Source organism: Manis pentadactyla, chromosome 12 (genome assembly GCF_030020395.1).
Source record: "Manis pentadactyla isolate mManPen7 chromosome 12, mManPen7.hap1, whole genome shotgun sequence".
Taxonomy (NCBI): Eukaryota; Metazoa; Chordata; class Mammalia; order Pholidota; family Manidae; genus Manis; species Manis pentadactyla.
Genome location: NC_080030.1, coordinates 49953036 through 49974094, shown reverse-complemented (window position 1 = coordinate 49974094; position 21059 = coordinate 49953036). Strand labels below are relative to the sequence as shown.

The 21059-nt window shown below is 36.0% G+C and overlaps 1 protein-coding gene across 1 annotated transcript in view; it reads left to right on the top strand.

Annotated features, from left to right (window-relative positions):
• VTA1 (vesicle trafficking 1) overlaps positions 1 to 21059 on the top strand; it is a 77474-nt gene that overhangs the window by 34729 nt on the left and 21686 nt on the right. The window contains exon 5 of the mRNA XM_036879166.2: positions 4477 to 4585. Within this exon, the coding sequence (XP_036735061.1) occupies positions 4477 to 4585 (109 nt within the window). The remainder of the gene's footprint in view (positions 1 to 4476; positions 4586 to 21059) is intronic.

Sequence of the window (21059 nt, the reverse complement as noted above, 5' to 3'; positions counted from 1 at the left end):
TTGAGTAGTTGACTTCACTTCTAAATAATGTGACCTTGAGTAAAGTCATTTTACTTTCATAGTGCCATTTTCTCATCTTTTTAATTATGGGAATATACAATCCTAGAGGAAAGATGAAGAAAATTATGGACTTCAGGTAATAAAAGTGCTGCATTTAGTGATAGAAGTTATTGCCTGGCTTTCACATTGGAGTCTAAAGCCCATGCCTACCTTGCTCATCCTGTTATCCTCAGCCCTTAGCATAATGCCTGAGTTGAGTGAGTGGTAACTGTTGACTTATCGGCAATAAACATTCAAACTGAGCCTAACAGAAGAGGAGATTTTTGGCAGAACAGGCAGCCATGTAAGGTAGGGAGAATAGTATGAGAAAAGACTGCAGGTGAGGCAGAATGGATTGGGGGAGATGGTGGGAAATAAGACTGAAGCAGTGTCCACAAGGTGGCAGTCCTTGAATGCCAGTTCAAACTATTTACATTGAGCCAATCTAAAAGATGTCTCAGAGCCTCAGTAAAGTAAAATGGGATCTAGCTAAATTTCAAGGTTATTGTGAGGACTAAGTAGGAGAAGCATCTGTGAAAGTGTTTTATAACCTGTGGACTACTATAAAGATGTTCCAAGACTTTAATCTTGTCTTGTATTTATCTTACCCAACTAGTCCCTAATATGTATCTTCCATCTATGGCAAATTCATTTCTTTATTTTCATTCTTGAAACACTTTAATTCTGCCTGACTTTGCTCATACTTTTCCTTCTACCCAGGGTCTTCTCAATTCTGTTTTCCACCTTTCCCATCACACCAATCTTGCAACTAAACTAAAGTACCATTTATTTTGCCAGTTATCCTTTATAATGCTTTTTCTTTCTTCTTTGAACTGTTCCATGCATTCACTAAAGAAACAAGTTTAATATTTTCTATCTACTGCATTTTTATAGTAATATTATTTTACAAAAGAATATTTTAGTTCTATATCCATAGCAAGATGATCAGCTCCCTATGGGCAAAAATAATAGACGTTGTAATAGCAAATATTTATTGAGCCTAAAAATGTTGAGGTTAAATGTATCTTGTTTTCCCCAAAAAGAGGGAAACTTTAAATCACTGGAAATTTTAGTTTATCTTCATTAGCTTATATTGCTGGAGTATGTGTTAATAATGAACATTTAAAAATAGTATCAGTTTGCAGATACTGAATTCACATAGACATACAAACCTAGAGACTCTCAAGTCTGATTATGATGTAACATTTTTAGACCTTCAATCACAATTGTCGAGGATTTTTAAAAACTCAAACTACTATGGAAAACCCAGTGTTTGAGCACATGTTCTTTGGTCTCAAAGACTGGAGGGGGAGAAGTAAAAGTGAATCTCATGCTACTGCTGTTTCTATAGGCCAAAAGTAGTCAAACATTAGAAATTTCAAACCATTCTAATTACATAATAAACTTATTTGAACTTTATAAAGGCAGAAGTAATTATACTTTCACAGAAATAAGAAATCTGTATATTGAACAGAACGACTTCCATCAGAATCAACTAGTTATCGTACATCAAAGGTGTATATATTTATTGAGCAACTCCTAGGTACTGGTCACAAAGCCAAGTGCTTGGTGTATCATAAACAACAGACAGACATGAACCTTGCCTTTAATGAGCTTATATTCTAGAGTATGTGTGTTTCTTGGGTGAGGGGTACTTTATAAACATGTGTATAAATGTGTAATTAAAAATTATGGTAAATATTATTAAGAGAAAGATTTGAGAGGATAACTGGTAATTCCTACCTTACACTGGGAAGTCAGGAAAAGATTTCAGAGGAACTGACATTTGATCTGATCTACGAAGAGTGTGTTGAGTAGGAGTGAGTTAGCTATGTGAGAAAAAGGGGAAAGGACAGAAGGCACACATCTGAGCCTTGGCATGTTTAGGAACAGAAGATCTGACACAGCTAGTCGGTAGTTCATGGAATACAGACATGGGAGGAAGTTGGGCAGTCAAGAACCAGGTAGAATAAAATCTCTGTAGCTAGATTGAATTTGTTTTGTATTTTAAATGTGTTGGGAAGCTGTTAAAAAGATTGACGTGAGTAGATTTACATTTTAGAGAGATTGTTCTACTCTGAGTACAGGATGAGGAAGGTGTGGAGGTAAGGCAAGAATGTAAGGCACAGATTAGGGGACCACTGCAAAGAAAATAGGGAAATGACCAATTCAAGATATATTACTACTATATTATCTGGATTCCTGGAAAATTTGGAGACAAAGGATAAACTAAAGATGCTAAAAATGACTTCCACACAAAATGACTTCCACACATTTCTGGCATGGCAGATTGAGGTTTCATAGGAAGAGGAATTGAGAACAGTTTGAGACAAATTAATTTGAGTTGAATTGAGACATCCTTGCGAAGATTTCTCATTGTTGGTTGAATGTTTGTCAAAAGCAAATTCTGGCTAGATATATAAGAATAATAAAAATAAAGATAATATGTAAAGCCACTGAGAAGAATATGGAGGGATAAAAACATAGGCTGCATGACAGGAATGCTGATGCTTGTAGGAGTCTGGAAGGTAGTACAATGAATGAAGACAGCCCACTGTGAGATTATAAATGGCAACTAATAGTGTGTGTGAACAGGAGAGGGAGGATGGGAGAGCAGCAGGGGACAGAATGAATGCAAATGGATATGTGTCATCTGAAGGAGACTGCCTGTTCTTCATTAAGATAATAATTACCAAATAAATGTTGGTTTAGTGTTTCCAGATTTTTCATTTTTAAAAAGAAGTTAGGAATTTGTATTTTCTGTGGCTGTCCTACTATTTAATTACATGGAACATATAATTCATATTTAAAATTATGTATGCATCAGCATTGATTGAGCCCACCAGTTTACAGTCACTGCTAGGACAGGGTCTGTAACGTTTTTTGGTGGTCAGCTGGACTATTAGTAAGAGGAAACAGGAACAAAGTGTCATAAAAATGAGGAATAGTAAATGTTTCACAAATATTGGAATGGTTCAGTGTTTAATATGTTGCTGAGAGGTTTGGTCAGATGATGCCTGATAAGGTGGATTTGCCAGTGTAGAGTAGGCTGTTGGTGACATTAGCAGGAACAGTTCCTCAAGTGAACTGACGGCTTGAGTGAGGTGGAGGCGGCATATATGGGCTCCCTTACATTAAAAGGCGTGGTTATATTCAAATTATTTGATCTTCTGTGTGGTGAAAATAAGAACTAAACAGAAAAGAAAGAGAAACTTTTTCCTCCTTAGAGTGAATTGAATGGTGAAAAAGTGAGGACTTTAAATGTAGGTGCTTTTGAAAAGCTTCTTTGTGTAGTGAAACAAATTATAATCGTATCTCGAAGAAAATGGGAATCAATGTATAGAATTTTTTTAATGGAATACATAAAAGGATAATAAAAGAAATTAAATATATAAATTCAGATTTTGGGGGGTTACTTTTTTTAGGTTTCTATATACTTCTTAATCTGTAGTAGTATCTAGAGAAATTCACTAAAAATTAAGTATCTGAACTATATGTATTTGTATTTAGTGGATCTTTGCAAAAAGCAAATTACAGTTGTTTTCAACATAGTAAAACCTTGTGTTCTCTCAAATTCTAATGTGAATACAAATCACCTGGGGAATTTGTACAGTGCAGGTTCTGATTCAGTAGGTCTGTGATGGACTTGAAGATTCTGCATTTCTAACAAGCTCCCTGTTGATACCAATACCACTGGTCCATGAAGATCAATTGAAATACAAACTAAAAATCACTAGCCCATCCAAAATTCCAGCAGATTTCATTCTTTTATTTTTTAAAGCAGATTTTGACTTCTTTTATAGCATGCGGCATAAATGCTAAGACAGGGAGAAGATAAGGCAGGTAGCAGGTTCTTCATTGATATTTTCAGTTCTTACAACAACTCCGTAAAGTAGTATTTTCTGCTTTTGGGAATTGAGGTAACTGAGATTAAGAGCTCATAAGCAGCATTTTACAGGTTAAAAGGTCAAGTTAGCCTAGCTGTTTGTTTGCTTCAAGTACTGCATCCTCTTAGTTTTTTTCCTTTTGTTTTCATAAATTTGTACAGATCATTTCCCCCCTTCAGTGAGAATAATTCAATCTATTATATTTTATATTTAATTCTAGAATTCCATTTAGCCTAGTTCTCCCTGATGCATAAGAAAGAGTTAAGTTTTGCCAGAGGGCACTCCCATATTTTCATTGCAGACCTTTTCTGAAGTACAAAAACCATAACTAGGCATGTGTTTTGAGGAAGATAGCTTGTTATGAAATCTGTCTCACCCCCGGCAGTTAGTACAATCCAGTGGGAGGATGGGGAAGTTGCCAGACTCTTTTCAGAGATATACAATGCTAAAATGAGTTTTATCTCCTAATATGATATAAGTCATCACAAGTGTATATTTTTATTTGACTTCTTTACTACATTCTAATATAATGTAATGATATTTCTTTTAGAATGTGAAACACAGAAAATATGCAAGATGGAAGGCAACATATATCCATAATTGTTTAAAGAATGGAGAAACTCCTCAATCAGGGCCTGTTGGAATTGAAGAAGACAATGGTATGTATTTAAGTAAAATGATTTTAGTAAAGTCATCATTGTTCAGTATATTATTATTCAAAGTTTTTGGAAGGAACCATACAATTGTGTTTCCCCCATCAGGTCAAAAATCCATGAAAATTAAGGTAAAATCTTAAATTTAGGGACAGTGAGAGATTAAGGCCAAAATGCTGTAATGTCTGCCTTTGTCAATAAAATGGCTTGGCTATTGCCTACCTCTAATCAGATTTCATTGCTACATGGAAATGGCAATCTATTTATAATTTATAAAATATTTCCAAACCAAGAAGAACATTGTAGTATTTCTTATATATCTACTTAAGGGATGTTTTTTGGACTTTTTTTGGCAGGGGTAGGTAATACATTCTCATGGTTTAAAATGTATGTGTATAAAAAATATGAAGTGAATTTCTCATTTCCACCACATCCGTCATTTTCCCATATCCTACCAAAACCCAGATAAGTAAATACTGTTTTTAGTTCTTTGTGTATCTTTACAGAGATTCTTTTTTGTGAATTCACAAGTAAATAGGAATGTATTTCCCCTTTCTTCTCCACACAGTTGGGAATACACACTCCATTTTGCACCTGTTTTTTGTTGTTGTTGTTTAATATATACAGAAAATTTTCACCATGTAATAAGTGGTTTTATAAAATTAAATCATGAAAAAATAAGAATCTGTTATTTCTCTTGGCCTTTCAGTTAATGTGTGATGAAAAAGGAGGGGAAAAAATTCACTTGCTTTTACTGGTTAGACATATAGGAAGTTGACTATTGCAATGAAAACAACCCCTGTTCTCATTATTTAAAAAAATTTGAAATGATCCTTGGCATTTTGTTATACAACTTACAGGCATCTGTGAAGATGAGCACTAAATACACATGTTCGTAACTTTTTTCTTAAAGGGCCAGACAAAACAAATAGAAATATAACTATTTTAGGCTTATAGGTAATGCTGTCTTTGTTGAAGCTGCTCAGCTCAGCTCTTGTGTTGCAAAAGTAACCACAGACAATATATAATCAAGTGAACATGTCTATCTTCCAAAAAATTTATTCACAAAAGCAGGCAGCCAATCCAGTGTTGCCCAACTCTAGGACAATCCAACTTTTTAGATCTGTTGTTATAGTGAATTCTATTAAAAGACTGCCAAATATTGAACCAACTTTACTTTGTATAATAAACTCCACTTGGCCATGATGCTTGTTTTTTAGTTTTTGCTTTTTAATTATTATACTGATGCATTCATTTTGCTACTGTTGTATATCATTTAGGATTTTTGCATTGACATTTGTAAATAAAATTGATCTACAGTTTTACTTTTGGTATCAATGTTATACTTCAATAATATAACCTGAAAGTCTTTAGCATTTTTCTATGCTTTGGAGTTTTAAATGGCCTTGGAATTTTCATTTATTCTTCCTAGAATTTTTTTGTGAAACCAACTGGCCCTGGTACTGGAGATAGCTGTTTGGCTGTGTTCTCCTATGGAAATTAATCCTGTTAGATTTTTAAAAGATTTTCTCAGTTAGTGGCCACTGAATGAATGTGCCCTGATCAGATGAATGGTATATTAGTCTTTTTAGGCTCTCTTAATGATTTTTGCTATGTGTGTTGTCCTCACAGTTTTTCAGATGAGAATTGTATTGTGGTTCTGCATGGTGGTGTATTTACATGCACAATGTTGTTCAAGTATCCACTGACAAAATATGATAGCTATATTAAGTATTTCCATATGCCATTTAAGATTGAGTAGGTAGCAAATAAGCACATGAAAAGAAGCTGAACTCTTTAGTCACTAGAGAAAAAGTAAATTAAGACTGCAGCCAGAAAGATACTCTAGACATCTACTAGAATTGAGGGCTTAAAGTTAACAAGATGATAGTACTCAGTGCTGACAAGAATGCCCAAGTAGCTGAAACTCCTTATACATTTCTTGTGGGAAAAGAAAAGGAAAACAGTTTGGTAGTTTTGTATGAAATTAAAAATGTACCTGGCGTAAGATCTAGGAGTCCTACTCCAAGGTATTTATTTACTGCCCAAGAGAAATACAAACGTATATCCATGCAAAGATCTATAGATAAATGTTTATAGCAGCTGTTATTTTTTTTATTAAGGTATTATTGATATACACTCTTATGAAGGTTACACATGAAAAACAATGTTACTACATTCACCCATATTATTGTGCCCCCCCATACTCCATTGTAGTCAGCAGCTTTATTTTTAATTGACAATATCTGGAAATAATCCAGATGCCATCAATTTGTAAATGGATCAGTAAATTGTGCAACGTGCTTGTAGTGGAATACTACTCAACAGTTAAATGGAATGAACTGTTGATACATGCAACAGTATAGACTGATTTTAAAAGCATTATGCTAAGTGAAAGAAACCAAACACAAAAGGCTGTATACTGTGTAACTGTATACTATATAACATTCTGTAAAAGGCAGTGCTGTAGGGACAAATCAGGTGAGTAAGTGTCTGAGGTGAGGGGAACAGATTTATTACAAAGGAACATGGGAAAAGGTTTGGGGATGACAGGAGTATTCCATTTGTGATGATGGTGACATACTGTATAAATTTGTCAAAACTGTGTACGGAAATATAAATTTTACAGTATGTAAATTATACCTCAGCAAACCTACCTTTAAAAGACCAAAGAAGTAGAGGAAATTAAGTGGGGAATACAGGTAATTTTGAGACTGGTTGGTTGGTTTGTTTATTTAGAGGACTGTTTGCAGTATTATAATGCCATTCAGTGGAAAAGGCACACTAGTTTTACATATGAATACTCTGTGTAAATTATTTTGCAGATCATCCTCTAGAGATTCAAGATTTCATATAGCATTTCAAGTTAACATTTTGCTGTCTCTTCCTGAAGCGCATTTTATATGTCTTTGTATAATCTTTAATCTTTTTCACATAGAATCCTTCTTAAAATCATTTTATATAATAAATGCTTTACATTCTCAGTGCTTTTAAGCTTGAAGATTATTTTTATATATCTCATACCCTCAAAAGTTCCCAACAGATAGTTAATCGTATTTCTGTGTAACAAAGGAGTAAATTGAGATTCTGCATGAGTTTTGGCCTGCCTAATGTTGTAGAACCACAAATGAGGAGAACTAGAACTTGAGTCTTGGCCTTCTTACTCTAAGTCTTCTATGAATAATGCAATATAAGGTTGTTATTAAGTGTTTAAAATTAACTATGCTAAAACATGTATAAGTTTTTTAGTTACTCATCATGATGATGGAATTTTTGGGGGGGTAATTTTTTAAAAATTCAGTTTTTCATGTAGTATTATAGAATGTTTTATGTCATTCCTCTGGTTTGTAAGTGTTCACAAGAAAAGATCAAAGGTCCTTAGCCTACCAACTAAGACTTACCAAGATGTGGCACTGACTGACTTTACCAGTTTTAGTTTCTACTCCTCTTGTCTTAACTGGCTCAGGCTGCCCTAACAAACTACCGTAGACTGGGTGGCTTAAACAACAGGCATTTATTTCCTCACAGTTCTGGATGCTGGAAAGTCCAGTGTTAAGGTCTGGCCTGGTGGGGTTCAGTTGCTGGTAAGAGCCTGCTTCTTGGTTTTGAGTCAGTGATTTTCTCTCTGTTCTCACATAGTGGAGAAGCAGAGAGATCTTTTCCTCTTCTTATAAGGCCACAGTCCTATTAGATTAGGGCTCCACCCTCAAGACCTCGTTTCACCTCAGTTATTTTCTAAAGACCCTATTACTGAATACAGTCAGGTTGGAGATTCGGACTTGTCATATGAATTTGGGGGCAAGGGGCACAGTTCATTCCATATAGCACCTACAACCATAGACATCAGGACGTATTAAGTACCTTTGTCTCTTTCTTTAGTTAAAATCATTCCTCCCTTCTAAAATGCTAATCTTTCTTTACCTGTCTGAATCCTTCCTACCTGTGGTTCTCTCCTTTATCTGAATTTCTGCAGAGCTATTTTATGCATGTACATACATAAAGTCTTATAAAATATATAGTATTTGGAATTGGATTAAAGATGGCGGCATGAGAGGAGAGACAGAGGCTTCCTCCTAAAACTGGATACAATTAGAAAATTTAATTGGCGCAACTAATCCTGAGAGACCAACAGAAAGAGGACGCATCAGACTGCACACACCTGGAGAAAAGAGCAGACCTCAGCGAATGGGGGAACGTACTGTAGCTGTGGCTCCACGGGACCCAAGCCCCTCCCCCACCCCAGCTCACCTACGGGAGGAAGAGAAACGGAGCAGGGAGGAAGTGGAAGGCTTGGGACTGCTGAATACCTAGCTCCAGAGATCTGTGCTGGGAGCACAAACCTACATTTCATGGTGCTTTCATGAGACTCACATGACTGCCAGGTTGGAAAGTTAATACAGGCAGAGTTCCTGGGGAGACTGGGATTCCCGCTGCTTGTGGAAAGCAGGAATCCATATCTGGCTGCTCTGGGACAAAAGCTTATACCTGTGTAACCGGCCCACTGGCTCAGGCAGTGGAGACAGGCACAGCAGCCAGGAGGCAGGGAACAGCTCTTTCCTCTCCCCAGGCACCAGTACCGCTCCCCTGCGACCCGGGACATTGCTTCAGGGGCTCAGCAGCTCCAGAATAGAGTTTCTGGACACTAGAGGGCGCCATATACAAACATGAAACGCCAAAGGAACCTTGTCCAGAGTAAAATTGTTAATACAACTCCTGAGAAAAATTTAAATGATATGGAACTCGTGACCCTTCCTGGAAGGGAGTTCAAAATAAAAATAATCAACATCCTAATGGAGGTAAGGAAAGACATCCAAGAACTCAGGAATGAATTCAGGTCAGAGATCCAATCGTTGAAGAGCACCATGGAGGGTATTAAAAGCAGGTTGGATATGGTGGAGGAGACAATAAATGAAATAGAAAATAGAGAAGAGGAATACAAAGAAGCTGAGGCACAGAGAGAAAAAAGGATCTCTAAAAATGAAAGAATATTGAGAGAACTGTGTGACCAATCCAAGCAGAACAATATTCGCATTATAGGGATACCAGAAGAAGAAGAAGAGAGAGAAAAAGGGATAGAAAGTGTCTTTGAGGAGGTAGTTGCTGAAAACTTCCCCAATCTGGGGAAGGATATAGTCTCTCAGGCCATGGAGATCCACAGATCCCCCTACACAAGGGACCCAAGGAAGACAACAACAAGACACCAAGACACATAGTAATTAAAATGGAAAAGATCAAAAATAAGGACAGACTGTTAAAAGCAGCCAGAGGCAGAAATAAGATCACATACAAAGGAAAGCCCATCAGACTAACGACAGACTTCTCAGCAGAAACCTTACAGGCCAGAAGGGAGTGGCATGATGTACTTAATGCCATGAAGCAGAAGGACCTGGAACCAAGATTACTTTATACGGTGAGATTATCATTTAAATTTGAAGGAGGGATTAAACAGTTTCCAGGTAAGCAAAAGCTAAGAGAGTTTACCTCCCACAAACCATCTCTGCAGTCTATTTTGGAGGGACTGCTATAGATGGAAGTGTTCCGAGGGTTGGATAGCTGTCACCAGAGGTAGTAAAATCATGGTAGGGAGGGTGGAGCAGCTGATTGCGAGGCAAATGCAAAATTATATTGACTATCCCCAAAGCCAATCAAGGGATAGAGAAAAAGTATAGAATCTGATACCTAATATATAAAGAATGAAGGAGGAAGAAAAAGGAGGATAAATAGAAAAGAACCTTTAGATTGTGTTTGTAACAGCATACTAAGTGAGTTAAGTTAGACTCTTAGATAGTAAGGAAAGTAACCTGGAACCTTTGGTAACCACGAATCTAAAGCCTGAAATGGCAATAAGTACATACCTATCGATAATCACCCTAAATGTAAATGGACTGAATGCACCAATCAAAAGACATAGAGTCACTGAATGGATAAAAAAACAAGACCCATCTATATGCTGCTTACAAGAGACTCACCTCAAACCCAAAGACATGCACAGATTAAAAGTCAAGGGATGGAAAAAGATATTTCATGCAAACAATAGGGAGAAAAAAGCAGGTGTTGTAGTACTAGTATCAGACAAAAGACTTCAAAACAAAGAAAGTAACAAGAGATAAAGAAGGACATTACATAATGATAAAGGGCTCAGTCCAACAAGAGGATATAACCATTATAAATATACATGCACCCAGCACAGGAGCACCAGGATATGTGAAACAAATACTAACAGAACTAAAGAAGGAAATAGACTGCAATGCATTCATTTTAGGAGACTTCAACACACCATTCACTCCAAAGGACAGATTCACCAGACAGAAAATAAGTAAAGACACAGAGGCACTGAACAACACACTAGAAGAGATGGACCTAATAGACATCTACAGAACTCTACATCCAAAAGCAACAGGATACACATTCTTCTCAAGTGCACATGGAACATTCTCCAGAATAGACCACATACTAGGCCACAAAAAGAGCCTCAGTAAATTCAAAAAGATTGAAATCCTACCAACCAACTTTTCAGACCACAAAGGTATAAAACTAGAAATAAATTGTACCAAGAAAGCAAAAAGGCTCACAAACACATGGAGGCTTAACAACACACTTCTAAATAGTCAATGGATCAATGACCAAATTAAAATGGAGATCCAGCAATATATGGAAATAAATGACAACAACAACACAAAGCCCCAACTTCTGTGGGACGCAACGAAAGCAGTCTTAAGAGGAAAGTATATAGCAATCCAGGCATATTTAAAGAAGGAAGAACAAACCCAAATGAATAGTCTAACGTCACAGTTATCAAAATTGGAAAAAGAAGAACAAATAAGGCCTAAAGTCAGTAGAAGGAGTGACATAATAAAGATCAGAGAAGAAATAAACAAAATTGAGAAGAATGAAACAATAGAAAAAATCAATGAAACCAAGAGCTGGTTCTTTGAGAAAATAAACAAAATAGATAAGCCTCTAGCCAGACTTACTAAGAGAAAAAGAGAATCAACACACATCAACAGAATCAGAAATGAGAAAGGAAACATCACAACGGACCCAACAGAAATACAAAGAATTATTAGAGACTACTATGAAACCCTATATGCTAAGAAGCTGGAAAACCTAGAAGAAATGGACAACTTCCTAGAAAAATATAACCTTCCAAGACTGACCAAGGAAGAAACACAAAATCTAAATAAACCAATTACCAGCAAATAAATTGAAGCGGTAATCAAAAAACTACCCAAGAAAAAAAAACCCGGGCCAGATGGATTTACCTCGGAATTTTATCAGACATACAGAGAAGACATAATACCCATTCTCCTTAAAGTTCTCCAAAAAATAGAAGAGGAGGGAATACTCCCAAACTCATTCTATGAAGCCAACATCACCCTAATACCAAAACCAGGCAAAGACCCCACCAAAAAAGAAAATTAGGGACCAATATCCCTGATGAACATAGATGCAAAAATACTCAACAAAATATTAGCAAACCGAATTCAAAAATATATCAAAAGGATCATACACCACAACCAAGTGGGATTCATCCCAGGGATGCAAGGATGGTAGAACATTCGAAAGTCCATCAACATCATCCACCACATCAACAAAAAGAAAGACAAAAACCACATGATCATTGTGAAAAAGCATGCTGAAAATCACATGCTGAAAAAGCATTCGACAAAATTCAACATCCATTCACGATAAAAACTCTCAGGAAAATGGGTATAGAGGGCAAGTACCTCAACAATAAAGACCATATACGATAAACCCACAGCCAACATCATACTTAACGGCGAGAAGCTGAAAGCTTTTCCTCTGAGATCGGGAACAAGACAGGGATGCCAACTCTCCCCACTGTTATTTAACATAGTACTGAAGGTCCTAGCCATGGCAATCAGACAAAACAAAGAAATACAAGGAATCCAGTTTGGTAAAGAAGAAGTTAAACTGTCACTATTTGCAGATGACATGATATTATACATAAAAAACCCTGAAGACTCCACTCCACAACTACTAGAACTGATATCGGAATACAGCAAAGTTGCAGGATACAAAATTAACACACAGAAATCTGTGACTTTCCTATACACTAACAATGAACCAATAGAAAGAGAAACCAGGAAAACAATTCCATTCACAATTGCATCCAAAAGAATAAAATACCTAGGAATAAACCTAACCAAAGAAGTGAAAGACCTATACCCTGAAAACTACAAGTCACTCTTAAGAGAAATTAAAGAGGACACTAACAAATGGAAACTCATCCCATGCTCTTGGCTAGGAAGAATTAATATCGTCAAAATGGCCATCCTGCCCAAAGCAATATACAGATTTGATGCAACCCCTATCAAATTACCAACAACATTCTTCAATGAACTGGAACAAATAGTTCAAAACTTCATATGGAAACACCAAAGACCCCGAATAGCCAAAGCAATCCTGAGAAAGAAAAATAAAGTAGGGGGGATCTCACTCCCCAACTTCAAGCTCTACTACAAAGCCATAGTAATCAAGACAATTTGGTACTGGCACGAGAACAGAGCCACAGACCAGTGGAACAGATTAGAGACTCCAGACATTAACCCAAACATATATGGTCAATTAATATTTGATAAAGGAGCCATGGACATACAATGGGGAAATGACAGTCTCCTCAACAGATGGTGCTGGCAGAACTGGACAGCTACATTTAAGAGAATTAAACTGGATCACTGTCTAACCCCATACGCAAGAGTAAATTCAAAATGGATCAAAGACCTGAATGTAAGTCATGAAACTATAAAACTCTTAGAAAAAAACATAGGCAAAAATCTCTTCTATGTGAACATTAGCAACTTCTTCATGAATATATCTCCCCGGGCAAGGAAAACAAAAGCAAAAATGAACAAGTGGTACTATATCAAGCTGAAAAGCTTCTGTACAGTAAGGACACCATCAATAGAACAAAAAGGTACCCTACAGTATGGGAGAATATTTTCGTAAATGACAGATCCGATAAAGGCTTGACATCCAAAATATATAAAGAGCTCATGCTCCTCAACAAACAAAAAGCAAATAATCCAATTAAAAAATGGGCAGAGGAGCTGAACAGACAGTTCTCCAAAGAAGAAATGCAGATGGTCAACAGACACATGAAAAGATGCTCCACATTGCTGATAATCAGAGAAATGCAAATTAAAACCACAATGAGATATCACCTCATACCAGTAAGGATGGCCACCATCGAAAAGACAAACAACAACAAATGTTGGCGAGGTTGCAGAGAAAGGGGAACCTTCATACACTGCTGGTGGGAATGTAAATTAGTTAAACCATTGTGGAAAGCAATATGGAGGTTCCTCAAAATGCCCAAAATAGACTTACCATTTGACCCAGGAATTCCACTTCTAGGAATTTACTCTAAGGATGCAGCACTCCAGTTTGAAAAAGACAGATGCACCCCTGTGTTTATCACAGCACTATTTACAATAGCCAAGAAATGGAAGCAACCTAAGTGTCCATCAGTAGATGAATGGATAAAGAAGATGTGGTACATATACACAATGGAATATTATTCAGCCATAAGAAGAAAACAAATACTACCATTTGCAACAACATGGATGGTGCTAGAGGGTATTATGCTCAGTGAAATAAGCCAAGCGGAGAAAAACAAATACCAAATGATTTCACTCATCTATGAAGTATAAGAACAAAAGAAAAACTGAAGGAACAAAACAGCAGCAGAATCACAGAACCCAAGAATGGACTAACAGTTACCAAAGGGAAAGAGACTGGGGAGAATGGGAGGGTAGGGGGGATAAAGGCAGGGAATAAGAAAGGGGGTATTATGATTAGCATGTATAATGTGGGGGATGGGGGAAAGGGGAGGGCTTTGCAACACAGAGAAGACAAGTAGTGATTCCACAACATCTTACTATGCTGATGGACAGTGACTGTAACGGGTTTGTGGGGGGACTTGGGGTAGGGGAGAGCCTAGTAAACTTAAATAAAAATAAATAAATAAACATATATATATATATATATGGTATTTAATAAAGTATCTTCATAATATGTAGTAGTATTTATAATTTATAGATCACTTGCTAAGTATTAGACACTGTGCTAAACATTTTACATACTATCTAATTCAGTCCCTATAGCTTTTGAAGGTAGCTGGACTACCCTATCTAAGCTCTAATAACTAGTTAATAGAACTCAGGATTTGAACCCAGATCTTTCTGATTCTAAAGTCTGTGCTGTCTACATTTAAGCAGATGCAGTTTTTTCCTCAACCAGTTTGACATTAGATAAAAAGCCTTAATACATATTTGTCTTCCCCATTGATCCTTACAAGAAAATGTTTCAGTTGTGCAATTAACATGATAATTTAACCTTCTCTTGAGAACATAGTACCAACATTATTAGAAACACTTCTGTGCTTCAGGTATGATGTAGTGCCCTAAATTTGTAATGGCCTCCCACTTGCCAGGATATACCCTTGTCATTGCATTTTTCAATTTTTTTTTCATTCTATTTTAAAGGAACATTTTTTTCTTTTTAATATCATTTTGCCAACATTAGCCAGGATCCTGGGGTTGGATAAGACACGATCCCTTATGCAATTTACATCTTCATGGGGAACAATAGGCTAATAAGCAGTTATAATATATACATGGTGGTAAGAAGTAGTGCCTAAACTGAGTCTTAAAAGATAAAGTGAACTAAATTAAGCAGAGAAAAAGGGAAGTATGCCACAACTAGGAAAAAAACACAACAGCCTCTTCTAAAGCAGGGAGGAAGATTGAGAACTAGCCAGACTATAAGAACTAGAAGAAGGAGAAAAAAAGAAACTCTGAGAGTGAGTTAGAGAAATTCTGGTTGCAAAATGAATTCAGGGGCTGTTAGTAACCCAAATAATAAACAACAAAAGCCTGAGTAGATACTGGCCAAGAAGATAAAGAGAAGAAAGTAGAGTTAAGGAAGTGTAATCATTAGAACTTAGTAGAGACAGTTGAATGTGGGAGAAGAGGGAAATGGAAGAGGATCCCTTAGTTTCCAGCCATTCAAAGAAATGGCTAACACAAGGTGAGCAGATTTGGTGGGAAAAATTAAGAGAAGACACTAAGATGCTAATGTGATTACTGCTTGAAGAACTCCAACTGGCAATGAGATAGTTTTTGGTAGAATGTCTGGGCTAAAAATACAACTTTGGCGTTGACAGCCTGAAAGCAAGAGGTGAAGCCAAAGTAAAATGTTAGATCACCCAGGAAGAATGGGGGAGCTTAAGGACTAAAGCCAAAGATGGAATCTTTCTTCACATTTAGTAATTACACTACAAAGGAAACTGAAGCAGAGCTACATCCATTCTGATTACATTTAAGCTGCCTTTTACATGCTAATATTTGCAGTAAATGTAATAATACATGTTACATTTATCCTTAACTTCAAAGATTTGAATTAGGAGATATTTTATCTCTTGTATATGGTTATGCATATATTCTTAAATACACCATGAAGATATCCTTGTTCTTAAACATAACTTTTACTTATAAATCGTATTTCATGTGTCATTTTAGCTACATTGAAATGCCTAATAAATGATTGATTTTGTTTTTTAGGCATTCTTTCAGTGTCAGTGACTTCTCTAAAATTTTCAACATTTTTCCCTTGAAAGTAGGAAATAGTACATTTTGCTTATTACCATGCTCTCTTTTATTCTTAAATGGTTGTTTTAGGCCCTTTATAACAACACTAGCAATAGATGATTAAATGTGCATAATTTTTGTTTTGTTTCCCAAACGCTGGTTTAAATGAAGCTTAATTACTTCACTGGATGAAGTAAATTCTATTCATTATTTTCATCCCTTTTTATAGAGCTTCTGGATAGTCGGAAATGTGTGCTATTAATAATAAATCCTTTAAAATATAAAGGAGAATATTTTCACTGTATACTTTTTTGATTTGTTAAAACATAACTTGGTGTCATAATCAGGTGTTAATGTCATAACATCTAACAATATCTGCTCAGAAATGGCTTAGGGCCCTACAAGAGGATGTCATTATCTGAATATGTAAGAGGAAAGTCTTTTAAAACCTTGATTTTTCTTTTTCTCAGTATAGTATTAATATTCTTGTGTTTTTTAATTAACTCTTACATAAAAGATGCTGGGTATGAAAGGTATTATGCCTAATGAATGCCTATTCTGGAATTGAATTCAAGGAAAACCAGTAAAAAATAATAGATACTATACCTTAGATAATTTAGAGTAAGAAAAAGAGAGTACTTTTGAAAATGTTACTATGTGGAATTAATTCACCATATTTCCTAAAAGTTTATAAGGAAGCCATATGATAAGAACAAAAAAGTGTTCTAGGAAAAATTTAGACTCAACTGAAGGTAATTCTATTAACATTCAAACTCTAGGTTTGCACATCACTTGAATTCAGTACCTACAAAATGATACTCTTTTTAGATGGTTATTATTAATGACCTGTATTCCAGCAATGGAAACTAATAAAGGTAATTACTTATGTCAAAATTCTAGTAATTCAAGTTCCTCTCTATTGAGAAAGCCTAAGGTATGGTTAACTTCAACATGTTTTAGTCTGAAGAAATATTTACTATTAATTAGACCTTCAGCTAGATAATATGGGGGCTATAAAATGCCAATACATTATTAACTTAATGTTAAAGCATCGTAATATACTGTTAATATAGATATTTCACATGTTGTATGTGAATGTATGTTATATGTGAACCTATGGCATATGTTCCATTGCTCTGGGTCAATAACTAGAGCAGAATTGTTGGGTTAACTATTTAATTTTTAAGAAAATCCCAGGTAATTTTCTTAGTCAGTATACCATTTATGTTTTCATCAGCAGTGGATTAGAGCTTCTGTTGTTCTGTATGCTTGCTACACTTGGTATTGTAATTATTTTTAAATTTAGCCATTATGACCCATATATTGTAGTGGTTCCTCATTGTGATTTAATTTGCATTTTCCAGTGAATAAATGATAATGTGTTATACTGCATATGTTTATTGGCTCTTCATATATATTTGCAAAGTGTCTTTAATTAAACCTTTTGCTTATTTTATTTTTATGGTGGTAAATATACATAAGATTTACTGTTTTAACCATTTAAATGAGTTTTTCAGTGGTGTTAGGTACATTCACATTGTACCGTCTATCACTGTTAACCATCTCCAGAATATTTTTCACCTTTTCAAATAGAAACTCTATGCCTCTTAAACTGTAACTCCCCTTTACTATCTTCCCCCCACCCTCCCTCAGCTGCTGGTAACCGTTATTCTATTTTCTGTCTCTATGAATTTGACTACTATAGATATCTCATATGAGTAGAATTATACAGTACCTGTCAGTTTCATTTAGATAATGTCTTAAAGGTTGATCCATGTTCCAGAATGTTTTGGAACTTCATTATAAAGACTGAATAATATCTGTTGTATCTGTATACTACATTTTGTTTATTATTCATCCATAGATGGGACATTTCAGTTGTTTGCACCTTTTGGCTTTAGTGAATAGTGTTCTATGAACATTGATATACTTACCCATTTATAATGGGTTGTCTTTTTCTTACTGACTTGATTATAAATTACAAACATAAGTCCTTTGTCAGATACATGTTTTTCAAATATTTTCTCCCAGTCTGTTTCTTCCTTGTTTTCTTAACTGTTGTCTGATTATCAAAAGGTTTTAATCCTGATAAAGTATAATTTATTATTTTTAAATTTTTTTTTTTTAATTATTTTTTATTGAAGGGTAGTTGATGCACAGTATTACATTACATTAGTTTCAAGTGTACAACACAGTGGTAGAACATTTATATACATAATTCTAGGTTCCAGCTATCACCCTACCAAGCTGTTACAATATCTTGACTATATTCCTTATGCTATACATCCCGGTTACTTATTTATTTTACCATTGGAAGTCTGTCCTTTTTTTTTTTTTTTTTTTTTTTGTGTGAGGGCATCTCTCATATTTATTGATCAAATGGTTGTTAACAACAATAAAATTCTGTATAGGGGAGTCAATGCTCAATGTACAATCATTAATCCACCCCAAGCCTAATTTTCGTCAGTCTCCAATCTTCTGAGGCATAACAAACAAGTTCTTACATGTAGAACAAATTCTTACATAATGAATAAGTTACATGGTGAACAGTACAAGGGCAGTCATCACAGAAACTTTTGGTTTTGCTCATGCATTATGAACTATAAACAGTCAGTTCAAATATGAATACTCATTTGGTTTTTATACTTGATTTATATGTGGATACCACATTTCTCTCTTTATTATTATTATTTTTAATAAAATGCTGAAGTGGGAGGTAGATACAAGATAAAGGTAGAAAACATAGTTTAGTGTTGTAAGAGAGCAAATTTAGATGATCAGGTGTGTGCCTGTAGACTATGTGTTAATACAAGCTAGACCAGGGCAATAAAACATCCACGTATGCAGAAGATTTCTCTCAGAACAGGGGGGGTGAGGTTCTAAGCCTCACCTCTGTTGATACCCAATTTCTCACCTGATGGCCCCCCTGCGACTGTGCCTGTCTTAGGTTGTTCCTCCCTTGAGGAATCTTACCCGTCTCTGGCTAACCAGTCATCTTCCGGGGCCATACAGGGAGATGTAGAGTTGGTAAGTGAGAGAGAAGCCTTATTGTTTGAAAAGGTTAGCTTTTTACTTCTTTGCATATTTATGCCCTGTGGCTTCTATGCCCAGCATTTGTCTTGAGGTATCTTTACCACTTGGAGGAGTTATGATACTCGGTAAATTTGATATGAGGCACGAATTCTATTTAAGGGTTGTAATTAGGAAGGAAGAAGAAAAGCTATAGAAGTAGCAGGCGGAAGAAAACATGGGAAGATTGATTATTTCTTTGACATATCTTCTTGTAGAGTAACTTCAGCATATATAGGTTTTAAGCTACTACTTAAATTGCGCACACACATTAACATAATAGGAGTATAGTTACATAACCAAAGCATATCTGTAATTACCAGCCATCTCCAGTGAAACCAAGAAAACCATTAAGGCACCTTAGGCATTTGTGAAAACTTATCTATGATATGGTGGATATTGTCCAACTGAACTTGAACAGTCTGAGAGAAATCAGACAAATTAAAACAACCCATTCCTGGGGACTGTTCACATGCCATATGTTCTTTTAACAGTAAATAGTCTGTAGTTGTAAGAGTTTGGAGCACTACAATTTGCACTTCTCCAAATTCTTGGTTGAGTTCCAACAGTATAGATTCAGTCCAATTTGTTGTTTTACTGTATGCACAGGCCAGCTTAGATATCTCCTTCCTCATTCCCATGGCAAGTCCAGGAACTGGTGGGATGAGTGCATCTACTGCTGTAGCAGTGCGTGGATCTTTGTTGGGGTTTTTTGATGATCATCTTCTGGCATGAGTCTTCCAGAGAGTGCAGATGTTGGAAGTTCTTTTTCATACCGTATCTTAGTTCATTTTCGGGGTAGCCCAATTAGGCTTTGATCCTCTGTATAAACACAAACAGACCCTTTGCCTACACTTTTATATGCCCTTTATACCCTTGTGTAGAACTCGTTGGAGGTTACCACACAGGAACTGCCCTTTTTTTTTTTTTGCTTTGTTTTTAGTATCACTAATCTACACTTACATGATGAACATTATGTTTACTAGGCTCTCCCCTATACCACGTCTCCCCTATAAACCCCTTTACAGTCACTGTCCATCAGCATAGCAAAATGTTGTAGAATCACTACTTGCCTTCTCTGTGTTGTACAGCCCTCCCTTTTCTCCTACCCCCCCATGTATGTTAATCTTAATACCCCCCTACTTCTCCCCCCCTTATCCCTCCCTACCCACCCATCCTCCCCAGTCCCTTTCCCATTGGTACTTGTTAGTCCATTCTTGAGTTCTGTGATTCTGCTGCTGTTTTGTTCCTTCAGTTTTCCTTTGTTCTTATATTCCACAGATAAGTGAAACCATTTGGTATTTCTTTTTCTCCGCTTGGTTTGTTTCACTGAGCATAATACCCTCCAGCTCCATCCATGTTGCTGCAAATGTTAGGATTTTCCCTTTTCTTATGGCTGAGTAGTATTCCATTGTGTATATGTACCACATCTTCTTTATCCATTCATCTATCGATGGACATTTAGGTTGCTTCCAATTCTTGGCTATTGTAAATAGTGCTGCGATAAACATAGGGGTGCACTGATCTTTCTCATACTTGGTTGCTGCATTCTTAGGGTAAATTCCTAGGAGTGCAATTCCTGGGTCAAATGGTAAGTCTGTTTTGCGCATTTTGATGTACCTCCATACTGCTTTCCACAATGGTTGAACTAATTTACATTCCCACCAGCAGTGTAGGAGGGTTCCCCTTTCTCCACAGCCTCGCCAACATTTGTTGTTGTCTGTCTTTTGGATGGCAGCCATCCTTACTGCTGTGAGGTGATACCTCATTGTAGTTTTAATTTGCATTTCTCTGATAAT